General features: G+C 42.1%; 2 protein-coding genes across 7 annotated transcripts in view; one reads left to right on the top strand and one right to left on the bottom strand.

The window, feature by feature from the left end:
* LOC120562122 (vacuolar protein sorting-associated protein 13B) overlaps positions 1–2,588 on the top strand; it is a 380,029-nt gene extending 377,441 nt beyond the window's left edge. For all 4 annotated transcript variants that reach the window (XM_039805631.1, XM_039805634.1, XM_039805630.1 and 1 more), the window contains 3 exons: positions 330–498; positions 614–694; positions 1,447–2,588. In XM_039805631.1, coding sequence (XP_039661565.1) covers positions 330–498; positions 614–694; positions 1,447–1,695 — 499 coding nt within the window. In that variant the 3' untranslated portion in view covers positions 1,696–2,588. The remainder of the gene's footprint in view (positions 1–329; positions 499–613; positions 695–1,446) is intronic.
* Positions 1,986–20,270, bottom strand: LOC120562123 (regulator of G-protein signaling 22). 3 transcript variants are annotated; one of them, XM_039805635.1, is made up of 24 exons: positions 20,157–20,270; positions 20,038–20,066; positions 19,842–19,904; positions 19,509–19,694; positions 19,296–19,381; positions 18,485–18,669; positions 17,625–18,390; positions 17,316–17,477; positions 16,395–16,581; positions 15,678–15,800; positions 15,361–15,462; positions 14,143–14,337; positions 13,618–13,710; positions 13,122–13,303; positions 12,727–12,889; positions 9,603–9,767; positions 6,977–7,045; positions 6,199–6,357; positions 4,682–4,861; positions 4,412–4,585; positions 4,022–4,171; positions 3,730–3,829; positions 2,973–3,068; positions 1,986–2,890 (listed from the first exon to the last, which is right to left on the bottom strand). In XM_039805635.1, exons 1-24 carry the CDS (start codon positions 20,176–20,178, stop codon positions 2,862–2,864), a joined length of 3,666 nt encoding a protein of 1,221 aa, XP_039661569.1. In that variant the 5' UTR covers positions 20,179–20,270; the 3' UTR covers positions 1,986–2,861. The 3 variants fall into 3 exon arrangements, with proteins under 3 accessions (XP_039661569.1, XP_039661571.1, XP_039661570.1); XM_039805637.1 differs by having other exon boundaries at positions 4,682–4,762; XM_039805636.1 differs by having other exon boundaries at positions 19,338–19,381.
* Between the last annotated feature and the right edge of the window lie 139 nt (positions 20,271–20,409).

The raw sequence follows: 20,409 nt of genomic DNA, 5'->3' as shown, positions 1-20,409 counted from the left end.
TCAGCGCACACGGGGCAACAAGCGCACGTTAACACAGGCGCACGCCTACATAATAAACTTTTTAAAATTTAAAATGTTCAATGCCTTATCGCGCTGATGTGACCAAGCCCGAACATCATTTCTAAATATCTGTCCGAACCCGGCCCGGCCCAGCCCGTCGGCTCGGTTCGGGTATCCATCCTCTATTCCTGTGGATGCACCGACAGAAACTACGCACTATAGCTTTTAAGGTTGAATTTTCCAAACATCCCTCTAAATAGCGGAATGCACATGTCATAACCTGTTTATAATGTCCATCCCTCCTTGCATGCTCTGCTCTGCGACCACAGGAAGATGCTCCAGTCTCTGGGGCGGCCGGAGCTCCACATGGCCCTGGAGGTGACCATTGTGAGCGGGTCAGGTCAGGAGCATGCCGGCTGTCTGCTCCTCACCTCCGAGGTGCTGTTTGTGGTCAGCCTCAGCGAGGACACCCAGCAGCAGGCCTTCCCCATCACAGAGGTAAAGACAAGACAGAGATCTCAGCAGGCTGACTAACCGCTCCTGTAACCGTGAGATGAACCTGCCTTCAGCTGTGTTGCTGTTAAGTGAATGTTAACCGTGCTGTCCTGTGCAGGTGGAGTGTCAGCAGGAGCCGGGGCAGCAGGGCCAGCTCACCCTCAGCTTACAGCAGCAGACAGTAGCCAGCGACACAGAGGTGAGACCCTGAAGCTCAAAGCAATGGAGCTGCACAGCGCTCACATGAAGGAAAACAACAGTGTTTAATTTATACGCTGCTTACACAGGCTGATTTTCATTTATTAATTTAAAAGAAATTTACCCATCTACAGTTAAAAAGGGAGAGATGCTATAGTACTCTGTAGTTTCAGTTAGTTGCAGCAAAATCATCTTAGGATCAAGTGGAAAGTTCAGACAAGATGGTTTTGATTACCTCCCTCCAGAATGTTTTCATTTTGTCACATTTCCAGACACCATGCATAAATGTTCCTTTAGCCTCATTGCATTTAAAACAAAGGTCAGATATATTACTGTTCTATTTATTCAATTTAACAGGAGTTGTGTATGTCTGCATTAGCCAGTTATGTTGGAGTAGCTTTAAATTAGACTTTGCTGTCTGTTCACAGGTTTTTTCCCCAATGGTTTTCTGAAACGTCCTCTTTTAAGTCCGCCCTCCATGTCTCAAGTCTAACTATCGATGTTTCTTTAGAGCCAGATGCAAGCCAGTTATATATTGATTAAATCAAACCCCTGTCATTGCAGTTTTTTGTTAGAATTTCTTCTAAGGATGAGAGTGCAGGTATCAGGACTGATTGGTTTTGCATAGAAGAAATAAAGTTCCTCACTTGTAGATATTTTAAAATGTTTCCTTGGAATGTCATACCTGCATCAGATTTAACTTCATTAGGACCCGTGTATTGTATATGTAATCATCTGCTTGTGCTCCCTCAGGGTGACGGTGTTCGGGAGCGTCTGTCAGAGCAGCAGTATCGGCGCTTAGTGGATTACGTGATGCGAGCCTCCCAGTTCCTTTCCCCTTCCACTGCCTCTCTCCAGCAGCAGCTCCCAGTGACGCTGGCCGAGCCTCCGCCCTCGGTCACCAAGTCTTACCGCTACCTGGTGGACCCCGCCTTCGCCAAGGTGTTTGTCAGCAAGTTCACCATGGTAAAGAATAAAGCCTTACGCATCGGATTCCACTGATACACTTTAACACTCATCTGTGGATTTATGCTACAGAAAAAGATCCGATCCTTGGTTCCAATTTTTAAATTAAGCCTTAAAAGAATACACTGGACTTTGGCTCCAAATCCATTTATGCAAAATATAAACCATTTACCTGTTGAGGTATAAAAGAATTTATTTTATTATAAGTCCACCTGGTCATTCATGCCTTAGTGATGTAGAGAATTCTTAGAAATTGCCTTTGAAAGATTTTTTTTTTTTTTTTTTTGTACTGCTAAACAAACCCACCACATAACCACAGAAAGAAATCGGAGGGATTAGATTCAGTTTAATCATAGAAACACATGTAAGTTAAGACATTTACTGTCCTCAGACATTTCACTGAGTGCACACACACACAAACTACAACACTAAAACAAGTAAGAGTTGTGTCAACCTAAACCGTTATGGACCAACAGTGTGTGCTCTCCCAACTTTAAATCCGGGCTCATTCCGTCAGTGTGAAACCTCTTCAGTGTTGCAGATAGAAGTGCACAACAATTCTATCACAACAGTGTGTAATGTTTCACTCTGCAGTATAAGCTCTTAGTGTTTACATTCTCCGTGTAGTGACTATGTCTCATGCCAATGTTAAGTGCAATATTATATACAGTACATGTCGATGGACGCTAGAGATACCAGCTGTCAACCAAAATGTTTTTTTTTTATATAGATGTAACATACTTGTTTGACAATAACACTGTTCTTTGTAACCTTCTGTGGATGCCAACCCCTCATGATGCAAACATGTTATTGTTGCCTTTTATATTGTATCACTGAGCTCTGCGTAAGATTTAAGTCTAATGCCTTTTAATGTAATGTAAATGGATAATTTATGAATAGAAACATTTAATAAACACATTAAAAATGAAGTGTTCTTCTATCATTGTGTACTATGTAAGAATGATACATGATGGATGTACACTTGTTGTGCAGCCAGTTGTAAATATAGTCAAGTGAGTTTTACACACAGTAGCAAATATTCTTACATCTTGTAAAGCCAGCCTCAGACTTCGACCTGATCAGGATATCAGTAGCAGCTCTGCTCTCAGTTTTCACTCGTCGTGCTCCGATAACGGCGTCGGGCACCCTCGTCTGTTTGCATCAAAGCTGTGCGCCATGAAGTCAGTTCTTACTCTTTGGTTTCATTTCATGTTGCAGGCTCTCACACCCCCTGCAGTAAAACATGAGCGCCAGGTTATGTTTGAGAGGCAAAGTAACTGCTATGTTTGTGTGTAATCATCTTCTTCACTCACTCTTGTGTCTGTTAAACTGTTTACTGTCCGTTCTGGAGGAGCGGCGTGAGGGCGGCTGGCGGCTGGGTTTACTGTCTGCTGACCTGACGCTGCAGTCTGCAGAGGCACAGTTGAAAGAGACGGGGTAAAGCATTCCTGTTTATACTATCTCTGTCATACATGTACACCCAGGCCCTCATGCTTAGCCGGTCACTACCATGCAGAAATCAGTGATTATCTCTGTCTGTGTTCCTAACAGTATTTTGCCTCTATACCATCCCATTAAAACACGATTTGCACTGTGCTTGGTTTCCACTCTTCCTCATTCACTATGGGCTGTGTTGGCATCGCGCTTCATTTACACGTACACGCAGTGTGGGCTCTGACTAACTCCTGCACAGAACATTAACTCTTAACGGACTGGCTGAAGTGGCTGTTTTGTCCGGAGTTCTACATAATGAGACAGTTCTGACACAGTTTGGCTTCGACTGCCAGGTAAAATCGGAGCCTTGGAAATTTTAGCTTGGATTTTACTGTGGGAAGAGCTTAATGTCATTTCAGTGTTACAGTTTCCTGCATTTAGTCTGACTAGTAGCAGAGAGTGGTCAAAAGTGTTGGATATAGGAGTTTTATTAAGCCCTGGGAGTCAAAGGGAAGAGTGTGTGTGTGTGTGTGTGTGTGTGTGTGTGTGTGTGTGTGTGTGTGTGTGTGTGTGTGTGTGTGTGTGTGTGTGTGTGTGTGTGTGTGTGTGTGTGTGTGTGTGTGTGTGTGTGTGTACCTGAGGCTGTGGAGAACGAGGCTTCCAGCTGACTCTGTCTCCTCAGCAGCATCTCCTCTCTCTTCAGAGCCGCCATGTACTTGGAGTAGGACCACGACAACTGAGGGAACATTTCCAGAAATCCAGTCAAATCGAACGCGATTAGAAAAATGGTGCTTTCAGATAGCTATCAAAAGGAGATCATTTAATCTGGTTTGGCTCCCGTCTTACTGTAGGATACGTTCGACATAAACGCATCTTCAGCTCTAAATTCATTAGGTTTCCCCGTGAGGAACATCAGACTGCGCCTTACCGACTGTGTGGGAGTCAGCAGCACTCTGCTCTGTGTCCTCGACTGTTTTTTATCACTTCTTCCCTCGTGTTCTTCTTCTTCTACCTCGTCTTCGTCATCTGTGTCTTCCTCCTCCTCTCTGAAACTGGACTCTGGCCTCCCCAGCTCTTCCTAAACAAAAGAGGGCAGACTGAATAGTTAGTTTTTTTCCAAACATACTATATATAATACTTTCCTTTCATCAACACTATTGCAGTGGTATTAAGTTTACTTATAGTCCAATATCACAAATCAGCCTCCGAGTCCTTTGACCCTCGCATTGGACAAGGAAAAACTATTAGAGACTGTATAATCACATTTGCATCACTCGCTCATCCTCCTTTATTCCGTCAGTATTGACGGTTTCCTCACCTGAGATCGCCTCATCTCCTCTTCCTCCTCTTCCTTCCTCCTCTGTCTCCGGACTCTGGCTCTGTGTTTCACTCGTTTCTCCTGCAGTAGAGGAAGAAGTTGCTCCTCTTGGACACTGCTGCTCAGCTCTTGAAACTCGGGCCAAAACTTCAGCAAAGCACTGAACACTGACATCTACGAGAACAGAGGAAAAAAAGGCACACATGTAGCCTACATACCAGAAGAAATACAACACACACACACAGACAGACACACAGACAGACAGACTACCTGTGCCTCTCTGAAGATGTAAGGACCCAGCTCATGGCGTTTGTCCAGAATGTGCTGGGCCTGTTCAGGAGGGATGTCTATCTGCAGAGCGGGGGGCATGGAGGAATTGATAAAACAGTTAATGATGGTGGAGATCTTCTGCTCGATGGTGGCCTCATCACTGTGGGAGTGACAGAGGTCCTGCATACAGGAAGAGGAGACAGAGGAGAAATGAGAGGGAGGAAATGTGTGGTAAGAACTATTTTATAGGAGTTCCTACTGTTCCTGAAATGTTTGGAATATCACTGGAATTGATATTTCAGATATGAAAAGGTTTTATTTGGATTGAGATAAGACAGCAGCAGGGTCCTCATTTAGGATCCTAGGTAGAAGCTCCTCCTGAGCCTCTCAGTGCTTGCCTGAGTATTAAAGTATTCCTAGATTTATTTTTCGATTTCCTTTTATAGTTAAAGGACCCTATCCTGCACCCGGCGCGGCGCAGCGCAAAGTCCCGACCCAAGTGTCTTTGCTAGTTTAAGACCGACCCAGTTGTTTCCCGTCCAGCACCCGCGCCGTTTAAATAACAAATGCACCTGCGCCCATCTGTGTGCCCATGGGCTTGCTGGTCTTACAGGGAGGTGTGTTCAGGTGCATTCTGGGCATCTTGCTATCTTGAGGCAGCGGGAAGTGATCGCGCCATTGACCAGCAAAAACCTGGTCTAAAGTCAATAATTCATTGTTATTTTAACAGCAAATTAGTAAAATGCACCTAGGCTTAAGCACAACACGTGCACACACATGCAAAAGATTACAAATAAAAATAATTTAATGTCGGCTACTGACCTACAACCACATCGCGCATTATAAAGTTATTTTATGAATGAAATAGACTTATTACATAACTGAGGGCCCATTCGGGGTTGGTGTTGAATCATATACAATCCTGTAATTGTCTCCATCTGCTGAAATCCCAACCATCGTCTGTCACTTTCCCTTTTACCTTTAACATTAGTTGTTCTTCGTTTAATTTCCTTCTTTTCTGTGATGGTCCTGCCCCAGTATCAGCCATTACTACAGCAGATAACTTCTAAAATAACATTAAAATACAATTAGGCCTATATAAAGAAATCTCCTTCTACCTTTAACCTGGCTGGATACACTAACACAGGCTTTTCCGGTGTAACTCCGAAATCTGTGACCCGTCACAATGTGTTACTGTAGCACCGTCGTCTAGGCTACCTGTCGTAAATCATTTTGTGACAACGCAGGAAAAATCTGACCTGGGCAGAGGCCTTACTAAAAACTATATAAAATAGCGTTCTTTTCACGGTTAGTCTCGTTTGCTGTTACAGGTCATTTATGATCATCAGATGAAAAATTCCACGGTTTCAGAAACATTAAATGTTACATAGTAACTTTAATACGGAGTGACACAGGAAAGAGGAAGTGGAACGGCAATCTCCAATCCGAAGGCGTTGCAGCCATACCATGTGACCCACCAGCACATCACCCTCCAGGTATTTTTTTGCTTCTTTTACCTTGTATCTCTGCACCTCCAGCCAGAAGAGCACATCGTTTTCTAGGAAGTCTCCCTTCAGAGAGACAAAGTGCTGGAACTGCATACAAGTGACGGGGTTGAGTAGGATCCGTCGAAACAGCAGGATCTCTTTGGAGGAACTCATCCACAAGCCCTCCGCCTGCAGGGACACAGCAGAGCTATGGTAGGTTCGGAAGGACACTGTAAACTGTTAAACATTCTCAGGAGAGAGAAAAAAAATCTCTCAGGGATAGATACAATACATAATCATCTACTGATGTGGTACAGTAGAAGATACAGTACAGTGTGCTCCTGAACAACAGCAGTAAAGATGATCTGTGACCTATGAGCTACAGTCTTAGCTCACAGAAAACTGAGATAATGATACTAGAAAACCCGCCAATGGTGAGATAATGATCATAAAGACGATATAGTCACAATCATGTATGAAAACTCCTTCCTGTAATCATCCTGCTTGAAAAGAGAAACGTTCATGTTTTATATCTGTGTTCTGCTGTAAAGCTGAGACGAGGGGACGGGAACAGAGCTGCGTGGAAAACACTCCAAACGCTATTAAAGGAAGGTTAGTAATGCTGATGCTTTAATCTTATTTATCCTGGATCCAATTTGGGAAAACTAACCACAAGGCCAAAATGGTGTTTGACAAAGCTAGTGCTTGGAGCCAAGTCATGAACTAAATCACACATGCTTTCAGGCCAGGAAATGCCTTATTTCTCTCCATTCAAAATATCCAGCTTCCCCAGAGGAGTTCTCCTTACCTTCCAGGCTTCTCTCCTCGCTCTGCGTCGACAGTAGACGTGCTGTGAGAGGCTGTCTGCTGCTTGGGGCTAACACACACACACACACACAAAGGTCAAAAGTCAGAAACTGAGTAAGCTAGGATTAACACAGACACTACACACCTCTTAAACCTCTCTACTCTGCACTCTGCTGCTCTTTGTCACTGGCAGTAACTAAAGCTCGCTCTCCTCTTTTACCTTTAACCTTCCCTCAGTCTTTATTTCCTCTGATCCTCCAATCTCCTCTTAGAGAGATCTGTACCTCTCTGACGTCATCTGTCTCCCACCCTCCATCCTTCTCTTAACCGTCTTTTCCACCTCCTCCTCCAGCATGTAATGCTAAACTACGTCTACCTCTCATTACTTAATGAGAGATTCTGTAAACTTGACAACATAATGAGGCAGAGCAGTGGAATCTGCGGTTTATGTGTTGCCACCTGATGAGGCAACCTGAGAGAGTGACTGCCCAGTGACAGTGTCTAGTGGTATCTCACATAGCAGAGCCACTAATGTGCTCCTATGTCTGTTCACTCTCACAGCCAATGACTCTTTTTTTTAATATGTAGGCCTAAGTAAGTATGCAAGTCAGGGTTGGCAATGGGCCAGCATTTCTTCCACTTTTTCAATTGTGTGATCACAAACAATAAAAAAGGAGTGCACTGTAATAAATGATAAATCATTTGAAATCAAACCAACATTATTAAGACTAGAGCTGCAAAGATTAAGCAATTAGTTGTAGACTACTAAATAATTCGGCAACTATTTTGACAATCGATTAATCGGTTTGAGTTTTTTTTTTATGAAACAGGAAAATATTTTCTGATTCCAGCTTCTTAAATGTAACTATTTTTTAGTTTCTTCACCTCTCTGTGACAGTAAACTCAATATCTTTGAGTTGTGGACAAGACAAGACATTTGAGGACGTTATCTTGGGCCTTTGGAAAACACCGACATTTTGCACCATTTTCTGACATTTTATAGACCAAACAACTGATGGATTAATCTAAACAATAATCAACAGATTAATCGACAATAAAAAAACAATCATTAGTTGAAGCCCTAATCAATACTTTTTGCACGTCAAATATCCTGCCTGATAACGGCCATGTGTTATGTATAGAAAGGCTGAGAATGTTTATAAAGTAGCTAAAAGCTATTATTAATGGACTAATGAAACGCATCAAAATCTCATGATCATTGTTTTTAATCCTTAAATAATTTGTATGTTTTTTTCCAAAATCAAAGTGACAGCAGCATAAATCCTCCATGCAAATATGTTCACAGACACTAGGGCGGGTCTGACCTCGAATGACCTCATCAATGATGACTTTAACCACTGTTACACTGCTGACGCCATCATGGAAGTCTTTCCGTTAACTGGCTGTGTGCTGATAATAACTTTATACTCAACAACCCAACGAGGCACCACGGAAAGACGCTCCATGTTGTTGTTTTAAACTTTGGCTGGAGATTCATTTAGTAACATGTAATAATTCATGAGGAAAAAGCTGAATTGTTTTAATAATAGATTAAAGTTAACAATTCTGTCTTTAGCCTTTACTGGATATACACATGTGCATGTATTAACTGACCCAATACCCTTAGTTACCCTTAGAACAATGACAAGTCACTGCGCTTGAAAAACAAAGCTAACCTCCGGAAAACCATTTTCATGTTTGGTTATGTACAAACAAAGTCTCTAACTTAAGTACTTTGGTACTACCTAAAGGAATAGTTTGCCATTTTGGACTTTCTTGCTGAGACTTAGATTAGGAGATTGATGCCACTGGCACTACCCGATGTGAGTCGAGTGCAGATGTGAGTTGCTCATTCTCAGATTTAAACGGTTTACGGCATAATGCCAAGGGATCTGGATCTATGGATCTATGATTGTTTGATTGCTAACGTTAGCTCAAAACGCCATTCAAGTGACAGCCTTTGTTGTGTTTGATTGCTAACTTGTAGACAGCAGTGAACGAACTTCGTTATGTAGGTCCATTTTTATTGTATTGACATTACAGAAGTCTCTCGTTAGCAGGTTCTTGTAGGCTACTTCGGCCTCTAATCTAGAACGGACATCAGGGATCATGCCGTGAAAATGTGATGCCTTACGCTAAATAATAAATGACTGCTATGTAATGTACCTATCTCGTTATTCTGTGGCTAACAGCAAAACAGATCTGCGTGAAATCTGGTCATTGTCGCAAAGTCACGCATGCGCAGCTCACATCTGCACTCGACTCTCATCAGGTAGTGACACCACTCTCAAGTCTGTCCATTAAACATAAAGCTACAGCCAGCAGCCAATCAGCCAGAAAAAGTAATTATCTTAAAATAAAGACTGGAACCAGTAGGAAACAGCTCGCAGTAGCTCTGTCCAAAGGTAACAAAACAAGCACCTCTAAGGCTAAATTAATACATATATATTTTTAGTGCAATCTGTATAAAAAGTGAAGTGTAGTGAGTTATAGAGATGCCGGTAGATGGGTTGGATGGCAAAAAAAGCCTATTTCCCAAAATGTCAAACTATTTCTTTATGTGCTTTAAGTAACTTCTGTTCTGAGATGACCAATTTTGTGTTCCTGTTGAGAATCAGAATGTCCACCTTTGGTTTGTGTTTCAGTCGCTCTGTGAACTCTGCTGTGGACAGAAACAAAGGCAGCCACTTTTTCTCAATGTGACTCCTTATGATGGCCTGGATCTCTACAACCACTGGGTTCGAGGCACATTCTAGCTTCAGACGCTCCAGTCCACCTGCCAGACGCAATATCTACACACACACACAGACACACACACAAAAAAAATCATAAGCAAGACACAGTTAAAACACAGTAGAGGCTGATGGTTGCGTGTGTTTGATATGAATGCTAAAGATGTCTAACAACATGAAAAACATATGAAGACAGACCCAGAAAAAAAACTGCCCACAGTGGGAAAACCGACTGAAAACTCCTCTCCTTCCTGACTCCTGCTGTGCTCTTTATCATTCCCACAATCCCTCTGTTCTCTTCATCTCGCCTGTCTGCTTTCTGTCCTCATATATCGATCTGGCCGTGTCTCCCTATTTATATCTCTTTTATATTTTCACTCATCTCATTATGCACGCACACAACAATGCATGCACACATACACAGGCTTCAGAAATGAGAACCAGTTGGAGTGGGAGTCAGTAGATGAAAGGAGGCCAATCTGAGACTGGATGACTGAGTGATTGAAAGAGTGAAGGGCCAAAGCAGTAAAGCTGTCAGTCTCTCTACATCACTCACGCAGACAAGAACCAACGCTGAGATGCGAGAGCGGCAGCCAGACCCAATCCTACAGAGTTAGAAGCACTAGAATTGGCATCTTTACTCAAATGCACAGTTAAAATAATGATTTTAATGGTATTTATGAGATGAGGGTGACAAATGACAAAGGTCATGCACCAGAGTTGAAGTCATGTCAAGAACTACACTGTGTCTCTCTCTCCTAACCCAGTGTGCTTCAATAACACTTTGAAATTAGGGTCATCAATGGCCATTACTTTAATATGTCATATAACAGTGCTTCCCAACCAGGGGTACTTAACCTACCAGTTGACAGGAGGTACGTGGAAAATTGTAGAGTAGCTCTGCTAATTTGAAAAGTTGAAAGAAAAACCTGAACACTACCTGTTGCGATTGATGGATAAATTGTTGAAATAGTTAGCTAAAAGTAACGGATAAACGGCTGGAATAGCTAAGTATCAGCAAAACTGTAGAAGCAACAGATAAACATTTGAAATAGTTGGCATTAGCTTAGCCTGGATCAACGGAAGTACATTTCCAGGATAATTGCCTGACAGCCAGCGCGTGTCCCTTACCTTACGCTCTCTGTGTGTTGCCGTGCTAAAACTGTTCGTTTCGGGAAACAACAACAAAGTTCGAGCTAGCAAGCTACTCGCTAAAAATGTCAGGTTTTGAAGATTTGGATCGTGCAACAAGGCAGGCCTGCTTGGTTCTTTTGGGGAATGATTGAAAATTTTAATAAAGAATATGTTTACACGATACACTGTTAAGAGCAAATTACATTTAACCATGTATCCAGCTAATTTTACTGTATTGTGTCAACAGTTCATTTAATATTGTATGTGGTGTTTTCTTTTGCGGGGTTCAAATGTTCCACCCAAAACAAGTTCCTTCCCGAGACCATTTAGCAAAGCCAGCGTCGCTGCGTCCGGAGCTTAAGTCTGTTTTATGGTTGTGCTGAGGCTCCACGCAGAGCTTTCGCCGTAGCCTACGTAAGCGGCCTGATGTTTATACTTGTGCGCTGGTGTGTGGGTCGAGCCGCCATGTGTGTGTGTTAGAGCGAGGGAGAAGTGAGAGAGTGACGGCGATTAGCTTCGGAGAGAGTACAGACTCTAGAGTCATAGTGAGAGAAACAAAGTGTCTCCCCTGTTCTTTCTGACCACGGTGGGAGATCTGTAGCAGGAGAAGTTAACCCTCTCCTTGATTTCATGTTGTTTATGGAGAAAGAGAACCAGGAAATGAGTCGGGGGAAATGCAACGCTACCAAGCCACGGCCGAGTGGCGTTCGTTGCTGCGATGTGTTGTCACATTTTTCGAGAGGTGCACGTCAGGCTACGGCGTAGGGTCCGGCGTAGACGCAGAGGGGTCTGCGGGGGTACGCCGTCGATTCGACGCAGAAGCATAAAACAACCTTTAGCGTCGCTGAAGACTATTGTGATTGTTTTAAAGAAATGCAAAAAACCCAGAGTTCTTTTTTTTTCTCCTATCCCAGAATGAATGTGTGGAGGAGCCAGACCTTACTCCACATTACTGTGGCGATAGGTCTGGCAATGCGAGACTAGCGTTAGCTAAACGGAATAGATAAATAGTTGAAATAGCTAGCGTTAAAGTTTTCGGATGAGTGGTTGAAATAGTTAGCTAAATGTAATGTTGAAATGTTCAGCTTCTGCCACAAGTGGTAGTAGTACAAATGCAATTGACCAAACCGACCTGTTAGTTTGCTTATATTGCTTAATATAATTAATGTTAAATAACACCCATCTTAAAATCAATTCCAATGAACACAATTGGAAAATGCAGTGATGTCAATGTAGGGATACATGAGTTTATCAGAACCACTACCCTATAACACATCTTTTCTATGACCGTATAATAAATACTACATAGTACCCGTCTCTGGTAAGAGAAAATCAGGCTCTGTGCTCACTATCCCATCTATTAATCCTAGCTCTACACAGAATGCCCTCCTGCAGTAATCCTAGAATCCAGAAACCTAATCTCAGACTATAAATGTCAGGAGAGATTTCATCTTACTGTCATTGTTACTGGAGCTAGTCTTTTTTATCTTTCTGGATCTAAACCACACTCTTCCCCTTCTTCTCCTTTTAATTCTAACCATGTCCTCTCATTCCCCGTTTCCCACTGACACCCTGCTGTCAGAGCTGTCGACATGAAGTCTGCAGGATGCCAAAGAAGGGGATGGGAAATTGTGTGAGAGCCGCAGCAGCCTCTGTTTATCAAATCTGGATGTTGAGCCCCAGCTGGAGCTCACATCCCGTCTTGGGATGGTCATGTCATGGGCACCATATTTCTGCCGCTGTCTCTCTAATGCTTTCCCAGGAAGTTGACAATAATTCAATATCAATGGAGATGTGACTATTCCAAAATGGATAAAATGGGCTTCCCAATAAACCTGAGCATACTGTTTGTTTTGTTTTTAAATCATGTGATTGACTGACGTACATCATTCTGTTGCTCTGTTGTGGCGGGGCTGTCAGAGCCAAAGAAGTACTTCCTGTTGAGGTATTTGGCTGCAATATGAGACGATCTCTCCTGTCTGACAGCCTTGTCTTTCTGAGGAGTCCTCCTGTATTGCTCTAGATCCAGCCAGCACGTCAGATGGATACTGAGCAGAAACACACATGTTCAGAACAACCATGTTATTTTCGCAAAAACCTTCTGCATTGTATATTGTATACATCTTGCAAACCATACACTTTCTGTGAATATTGTGCACATTTGTCAGGCACAATGTTTTTTAGTGTAAATATATTCTATATACATATTTAGGTAAAGTGGCGGACATAAGTCTGAACAAAGGACAACAGTCTGATATATATGTGTGTTATACTGCTCACCTGGCATCCTGATTCTGTAGAAAGGACATAAAGTGCCCGATCTCATGGTGGTGACGAAGTAAGGAACCTAGACGGTAACCTTGGTAATTGGGAGACACTCTGGACCAAGAGTCAGGCACCTGTGGGCTCTTTGAGAGGGGAGTAATATGAGAGGGAAATAGCATGGACCTGCACTGCTCCACCTGTACAGGAGACAAAGCAGCAGAGGGGAGAGAAGAAATGACAGACGTGGAGCGAGAAAGAGATAAGTAAGGTGTGGTATAAAAAACCCTTAATGGTGATATTTCCATATCATCATATGACACCACTGTAAATGGCACGTTCAGGCCAAGTAATATAGGCTTGGACCAGTAGATAACCAACATTGTTACTTAGCCGTACATTAATCCCGGATATAGGCCATTTTCACTTTGTTGATATTAGCTGTTTTATGCTCACACGTGTGTGTTTATGGTTATGAGCTGTGGATTTTATAAATCTGTTGATGCCGGCTGACCTGTTTCAGTCGGCGCTCTGATTCCTCGTACAGACTTTGGAGTTCCCTGTACTCCGGACTGTCGACACAACGCACCTCCTCCTGCACACACACCTGGGCGCGCACACACACACACACAGACACACAGACACAAAGCTGAAACTATTAGTTGATTAATCAATTAGTCAATCAAAAGAAAAAATATTTATAACTAATATAATATAACTTTTTTGATAATTGATTCATTATTTAGGTCATTTTCCAAGCAGAAATGCCAGACATTTGCTTGTCCCCCTTGCATTATATTTCATTGAATATTTGGGGGTTTTCATCAACATTTGGACAAAACAAGACATTTAATGACGTCTTCTTGTGCCCTCGGACATTGTGTAATTTTTCAAATTTTTTTATGTTCAAGAGACCAAATGATTCATTGAGAAAATAATTAGTGGAATCAGTACACCTCTGTGCCAGCTGGAAACTTACTAAAGGAAACCCACTTCCACCAGATACAAGGGAAGTGAATTAAAGTGTGTGTACTGTTACCGTCTGGAAGGACTTTTTGTCCCTGCTGACCAGCAGAGTCCAAGGCTCCAGCAGGATGTTCAGTGTGTGTTCCGCAACCTTGTCAAACAGCTCCTCAAAGGCAGGCATCAGCTGGTCATACACCTCCCTTCTGATCTCCTCGTCGACACCAACCCTCCTCCTGGCAGAGCTGGACACATAGGTGGAGTAAAGGAGCTGAGAAGGAGAGAGGAGAAAAGAAGATCATAAAAATGTCATCACTTCAGAAACATTTCTCCTCGCAACCGCCATCACTTCCATCATCACCACTGGTCAGTGTGCTCTCATACACAATATTCACTATCTCTCGTCACTGCTGCCATCACACTACATAAATGTCACTCATTGAACCCTCTTGGCCACGGCACAATGGAAAGACCATCTAAATGTCATTCCTTTGGTGAACTACAGGTTAACAGAAGGAAAATATATCTCACTTTGAGGTATTCTCTCGGCTCGGTCTGACTCCACGTTTTTTATTAACTTTTAAATTTCTCCACTTAGTGAGGGGTAAATAGGGCAGAGAGAAGCAGAGAGGAGTACAGGAGTGGCAGGACAAGAGAGCACGCATACAGGATGACTATGTATTTCATTACTGGTTAATTCTCTGCAACATTAATTTCTTTTTCCATGGCGTCTTTACTAAAAGGGGCCTCTTTATCGCTCTGGATATTGTTTTCCATTGTATGAAGCATCTTAATTTGAGTTTTAAATTAGCTATAAACAGAAAACACAACTTTACCCTATTTTTTATTTCTTGAAATTAGATATTGCACAGTTGGCTTTGGCAGCAACATCTTATCTAAGAAAAAAGTCGTAAACTATTTGATGTCTGGAACAGTGTGTTGCTATTTTTTGGCAAAAGGAAAACAAAGTTATCCTAAGGGGAGTGTTTTCTGATAGGAAAACCCTACAGACGCACCAAGGTACCAGAAACTAACTGCTCTAATAATGACCTTAGGTCTCTATCAAACAACCTTAACATAATGTGGAATGTACGTACTGTGTTTAAACAGAGAGTAGTCACCAGCTCAGTATTTTTCCTTAACTGAGTAGTCGGTGTGAGATGAACGTAGGAAAAACCCCAAGTGAAATCTTTAGCAGAACAACTTCAGTGTGTTTGTGTGTGTGTGTGTGTGTGTGTGTGTGTGTGTGTGTGTGTGTGTGTGTGTGTGTGTGTGTGTGTGTGTGTGTGCTGACCTGTGCCTCTCTCTGTACTCTGTAGGGATCCAGTCCATCCTGATAGAAGAGCTCATAGTAGGGCTGCAGGTCAGTCCAAAAGTTAACTGCATTCTCCCAAAGCTGAGAGAGAAAAAAAAAACTCAGTAACTGTCATCATGTTTACAACATCAAATAATAAAGTTTAAAATGTTATTGCATCTCATTAAAGCTTCATCTTTTAGCTAATTAAGTATCAGCTCCACCACAACTCTCTCTGTATTTCTCAGCATGGCTATGTTCAGAAGAACAGAATAGACTGAATAAAAGTGCAAACAATCCAGTAGCTGCTACTGTACCTGGTTTCCCGATTGTTCACAGAAGTTTGTGAAGTATAAGCCGGCCCACGAGTCAACACAAAGAGCCTGTAACATCTTTTCCATTCTTCTGCTGCCCAGTAACTGACTTCTGCTAGAAAATAACTGATGAAATACATACACAGAAAAGAAACCTGTTAATACAATTAATTAATTGAAAAAAAAACATAAAACTACAGCTGCATTATCGCTTAATCAGCCAAAATAAAATCCAATTTCTAATTATATAAAACTAGTTATATAAAACAGAAAAATGCAGCAAATCCTCATAGGAGAAGCTGTAAATGAAGTCTGCATTTGTTTGCATTTTTGTTTGATAAATGTCAGTATATCAAAATGATTTGACATTGATCAGTATGTGATACGGATTTTCCATCAATCCACTAATCGTTACAGCTCCACTTAAAACTATAGCAACGAACATGCCTCAGAAGAAAGACACTTAACCGCATGCCAGGCAGTTATCCCACCTGCTGCCACTGAAACTACAAGGTGGACAACCCAGACAGTGACAGCCCGGTGTTGATATGTCCCCTCTGGCCAGAGGGGAGACATGTAACGGTGGACAACCCAGACAGTAAGAGCTCTATTCTGCTGGTCTCTATGTTTATGCTTCATTTCACGTGTTGCTTCAGAGGGTTCTCTTCCCCACCTTAAAACTTGTATGCACCTAGTGGTATCATATCCTAATGCTCCTACCTGTGTATGGACAGCATGGGGGGACTGGGGCAGGCAGGTGTCAGGGCGGAGGGGAGACAGGCTCATAGAGCCATGGTAGGACTGTATGTCTGATAGAGGGCTAACACACCACTCTGTCCACAGCTCTAGATGAGGGGAGTCATCACGGTCTTCCTGAACACACTGGGACGTCCAGAACCGAGGAACCCTGGGGGGGGGGGAATTGTCAAGGACAGTTATTTCTGATTCTGATGCCTTTGAATTGTTCTCCTGTTGTTTGCAGCGTCTCCACACGTCTGACAGTTAAATTGCCCCTCAAGCTGTCTGAGAGTTAAATCTGAGAAGGGTTCGAACATGCAAAGAATGTTTAAACAGCAGTCAAAATGCTATCGATGTTGAAAATGTCCAACCTCAGGAAATCTGCAGGTATATAAGTTAAGTTGGCTTACAGTAACTGCAAGCAGTCATATTAAATAAAGTAGGGAAGAAATGCGTACCTTTTTTATTAAAAAGGTGTTGAAGTCTGACTTTGTGGTAGCTGTTCTTCCAAATTTTATTAATTATAATCTGAATTCATGTGATGAAGGATTTTAAAAGGACTTTGACAGTTGAAAACATTCATTATAAAGTAATCAAAAAGTAAATAAATGTAATAAATTACATTACTTTGATAAACAAATTTAAAAAAAACAATTGAAATAGGGTAACTTGTAATCGGTACCTTATTACATTTCCAAAGTAACCTTCCCAACACTGGGTATGACTCACAGTATATGACAAGCAAATGACAAGGCTATTGCCCTACATTATATGTAGTCTATCACTAAAGTAAAGTAGCAAGGCATATGTATGGACACACAACATCTATAAACACTGCACACACAAATACAGCATCTATGATTTATACCAGGGAACTTGAATACTGTGAATTGTGAATCTCACCAGTAGTAGAACAGAGACTCAATGAGCGAGGGCTGAACTGAGCGCAGTTTCTCCTCTGTCCAGCAGGGGGAGGTAGTCAGTCCCAGTCTGGACAGCAGCTCCACATTGAGACTGCTCTGGCTGCTGCTCAGCAGGTACCGGCTCCTCATTTGGAACAAATACCTGATTAAAACACCACATAACATTACTTTTTTTTTAAATATATATAGCTGCAGTTGTTATCCAAAGTGTTACGAGTTCAATATCAAACCATGACCGTTGAACACACGCCGTTAGCTTTTTGTATCAACAGTAAAACGACCAAGTTACCTGTTCTTCCGCTCTCTGTTCTGTGTAGCTCTCAGTCTCTCTGTATCCATCCAGAGATTAAGCAGCTTCTCTCCTGGCGTTCCTTGCAAAAACTCCTTCAGCTCATCCAATCCTGGTCTAGTGCCCTGGCAACAGGTACCACGGCAACAAAAATCACAGATATTTTCCTGGTCTGCGCCTCTACTCCCCACTTCCCTATGCTTCTTAAAGCACTCTGTCTTTCCTTCCCCTCCACTCAGCCTCTTGCCTTCTTTAACTTTCTCTTTCTTTCTCCCAAGCCTTTCTGTGACCCCATCGGCTGAATGCTGGCAAACATTACAATTACAGGATCTGTCTGTGCTGGTACAATTTGTCTGGTCCACTGGCTTGCTGGAACTGTCACAAGTGTTTGCCTGACTCTGACTATCCACCACGTACAGTGCATTGTTAAGCACCTGTTTAACCACTTGGGCAGCCAGGTGCCCCAGCTGCCCTTCAGAAGACTCATAATTCTGGCTACTGGACTCTTTGAGATGCTGCTCCTCTGAGCCGCCAGCTGATGGCTCTGTGAAGTAGAGGCTCAACTCGGTTTGTGAGCTCTGGAGTTTCTTGGTTTTCTCACATTTCAGGTTAGAAGCGGAGGAACATGAGGACAAAGAGGAAAAGGTACATGGGTCCTCTGGCTCAGAACAGCTGGAGAAACATCTGGACGATTCACTGGATTTTGTGTTGATATGTTCTTTCTGGCCAGAGGGGAGACATGTAACGGTGTGCATCCCCATTGGCCCTGAACAGTAAAGAAAGAGAGAACATCAGAATGATTACATTTCTAACTTGATTTCAGCCTGCTCATATATACAGTAAACACACATGATATGTACCTTGTTTTGCTAAAATGTTCTCTTGAGAATGTGAGCAGGTTAGGATCTTCAGTGCTTTGTTTTTTTCCTTGTCAAATTGGGATGCAAAATGTAGTTGTGGGGCTGACAGGGTGGTTCGACCTGAACTGCTTTTCCTCCTCTGGATACAAAAGATTGGGTTCCACTGAAACAACAATTTGGCTAGTCTGGGAAAGACCAGCAAAAAAAATGACACACCACCAGTCACAGAATATACAAGCATGTGTTTTTCTAAAAGCACTCCTTTTATGGTAAATGGTTTTAATAGACATGGCTTTTGTTATTTCAGTATTACTATGTGTATGTCTAGGTTGCAGGTTAGCGTCAGTCGGTCATCTGACCTGTACAGGGATGGGACCCTAAGGCTTCTTGCAAAATGCAAGGAAGTAGGGCAAGTTTTAAACACAATCACAAAAAGCTACAAAATAACCACATTGTAATGCCTTGTACTGCTAGAGGTTTACACTCCGTAATCACTGACAAATGCATTCCTTGAAATGATGATCATAATATGTGATAAGGTCACAGCTGACTAAAGCAAATAATCTTAGTAAGCAAGAATGTTTCAGGTTATAGCAGAGCTGAGGTAATGAGAGCAAGAAAGAAACTGCATGAGCTATTAGACACACAGCCTAGAACTGATCATTTCAAAAGTGAATGAGAAAAACTGTTTAGTATTATAAAAGAATGTTATAGTAATAAGCTAATGCAAACAACATAATCCATGCATACTATAGGAGGGGAAACTACATTTGTTTTTTACTAAACCAAATCAGCCCAACAATTGTACTACCTGTATTCATTGTAGCAATCACTTTGAAGGAAAAAGGGCAACCTTTCTTTGATGATCCACTGAATTCCTTGCTCTCTGTCCAGGCACTGCAAAGGTCAGGGAGACAGATTCCTCAAGCCAACCCGAAATCTACATTACAGACTTTCTGCTCATTTTCAAAACCAAATATATCAAACTCCTGGTTTTCACATAAAGGAATTATTCACTACCTACACAGATAGTATAATGGTTGTCTACTGGAGGGGTTTTGGCCAGGGCTGTGGGGTCACCACCAGTAAGAAGTTTTGATTTGCTGCGATGTAGGACTGATCGGATTTTTCTGGAGACAAACTCAGCTGCTCCATTCACTATTTCAAACTGCCCGGACTCCTGGTTGTACAGCAAAGCCTCTGGGAAAGACTGGAAATAGTTGTGAGGGTATAAAAAGGGTGTGAGAGTTTTGTCAAAACTATGTTACAACTATACATTGACTGCATTTCATTGGCTCTGTACCTGTACTCTAAATGACAATAAAGTTGAATCTAATCTACATTAGGACTTCTTTACCGGCAGACTTAAGAAGTCATTGAAGAAGTGAGCCAATACATCATCAGAGGCCAGAGAGCTCTCCTGCATGGAGATTAAGAATAAAATAGTACAGGAGTAAGGAGCATCCAGTGGAAGAGGCAAAGTATAGACATTTTGCCAAACCCAAACTGCTGTTACAGACTGACAGTTGATGTTAATCAAAACTTATACTCACAAAATTGCCAGCAGTAAGATGGGGAAACTCTTAAAAACACAAGGTCATACTTCAGTTACCACACCTCCTCCAAAAATTCAAAAAAAGAAAATTAAAACTTCTAAAAGTACTGCTCTTACCTGTTGAAATTACTCCACACATTGTTCGCTTTCAAAATACAAACGCCTGTACAGGCTTTTTTCAAACTGGCTGCCCAGAAAGTCGAGCCGGACCGTCACATTTGAACACTCAGGCAGCCACAAACCTCTGTGTAATTACAGACACACTGCAGGTTGCTATGGAAGTGGACTCATTTTCAAAACACAGGGGGGGCGGTAAAAGTTTAACTAGAATAAAAAAGAAAGAAAAGGTTGCTTATTCTTGCAGTTAAGA

Source organism: Perca fluviatilis, chromosome 7 (assembly GCF_010015445.1).
Source record: "Perca fluviatilis chromosome 7, GENO_Pfluv_1.0, whole genome shotgun sequence".
Lineage (NCBI taxonomy): Eukaryota > Metazoa > Chordata > Actinopteri > Perciformes > Percidae > Perca > Perca fluviatilis.
Note: the sequence above shows the minus strand (reverse complement) of the source record. Positions and strands in the feature narration are given on the sequence as shown.

Coding starts and splice junctions, on each gene's coding strand:
- LOC120562123 (XM_039805635.1), bottom strand. CDS start 20,178: ATGTGTGGAGTAATTTCAACAG. Junction 19,695..19,841: donor ATGACTTCTTAAGTCTGCCG/GTAAAGAAGTCC, acceptor AACTATTTCCAG/TCTTTCCCAGAGGCTTTGCT. Junction 15,801..16,394: donor CCCATGCTGTCCATACACAG/GTAGGAGCATTA, acceptor GTATTTCATCAG/TTATTTTCTAGCAGAAGTCA.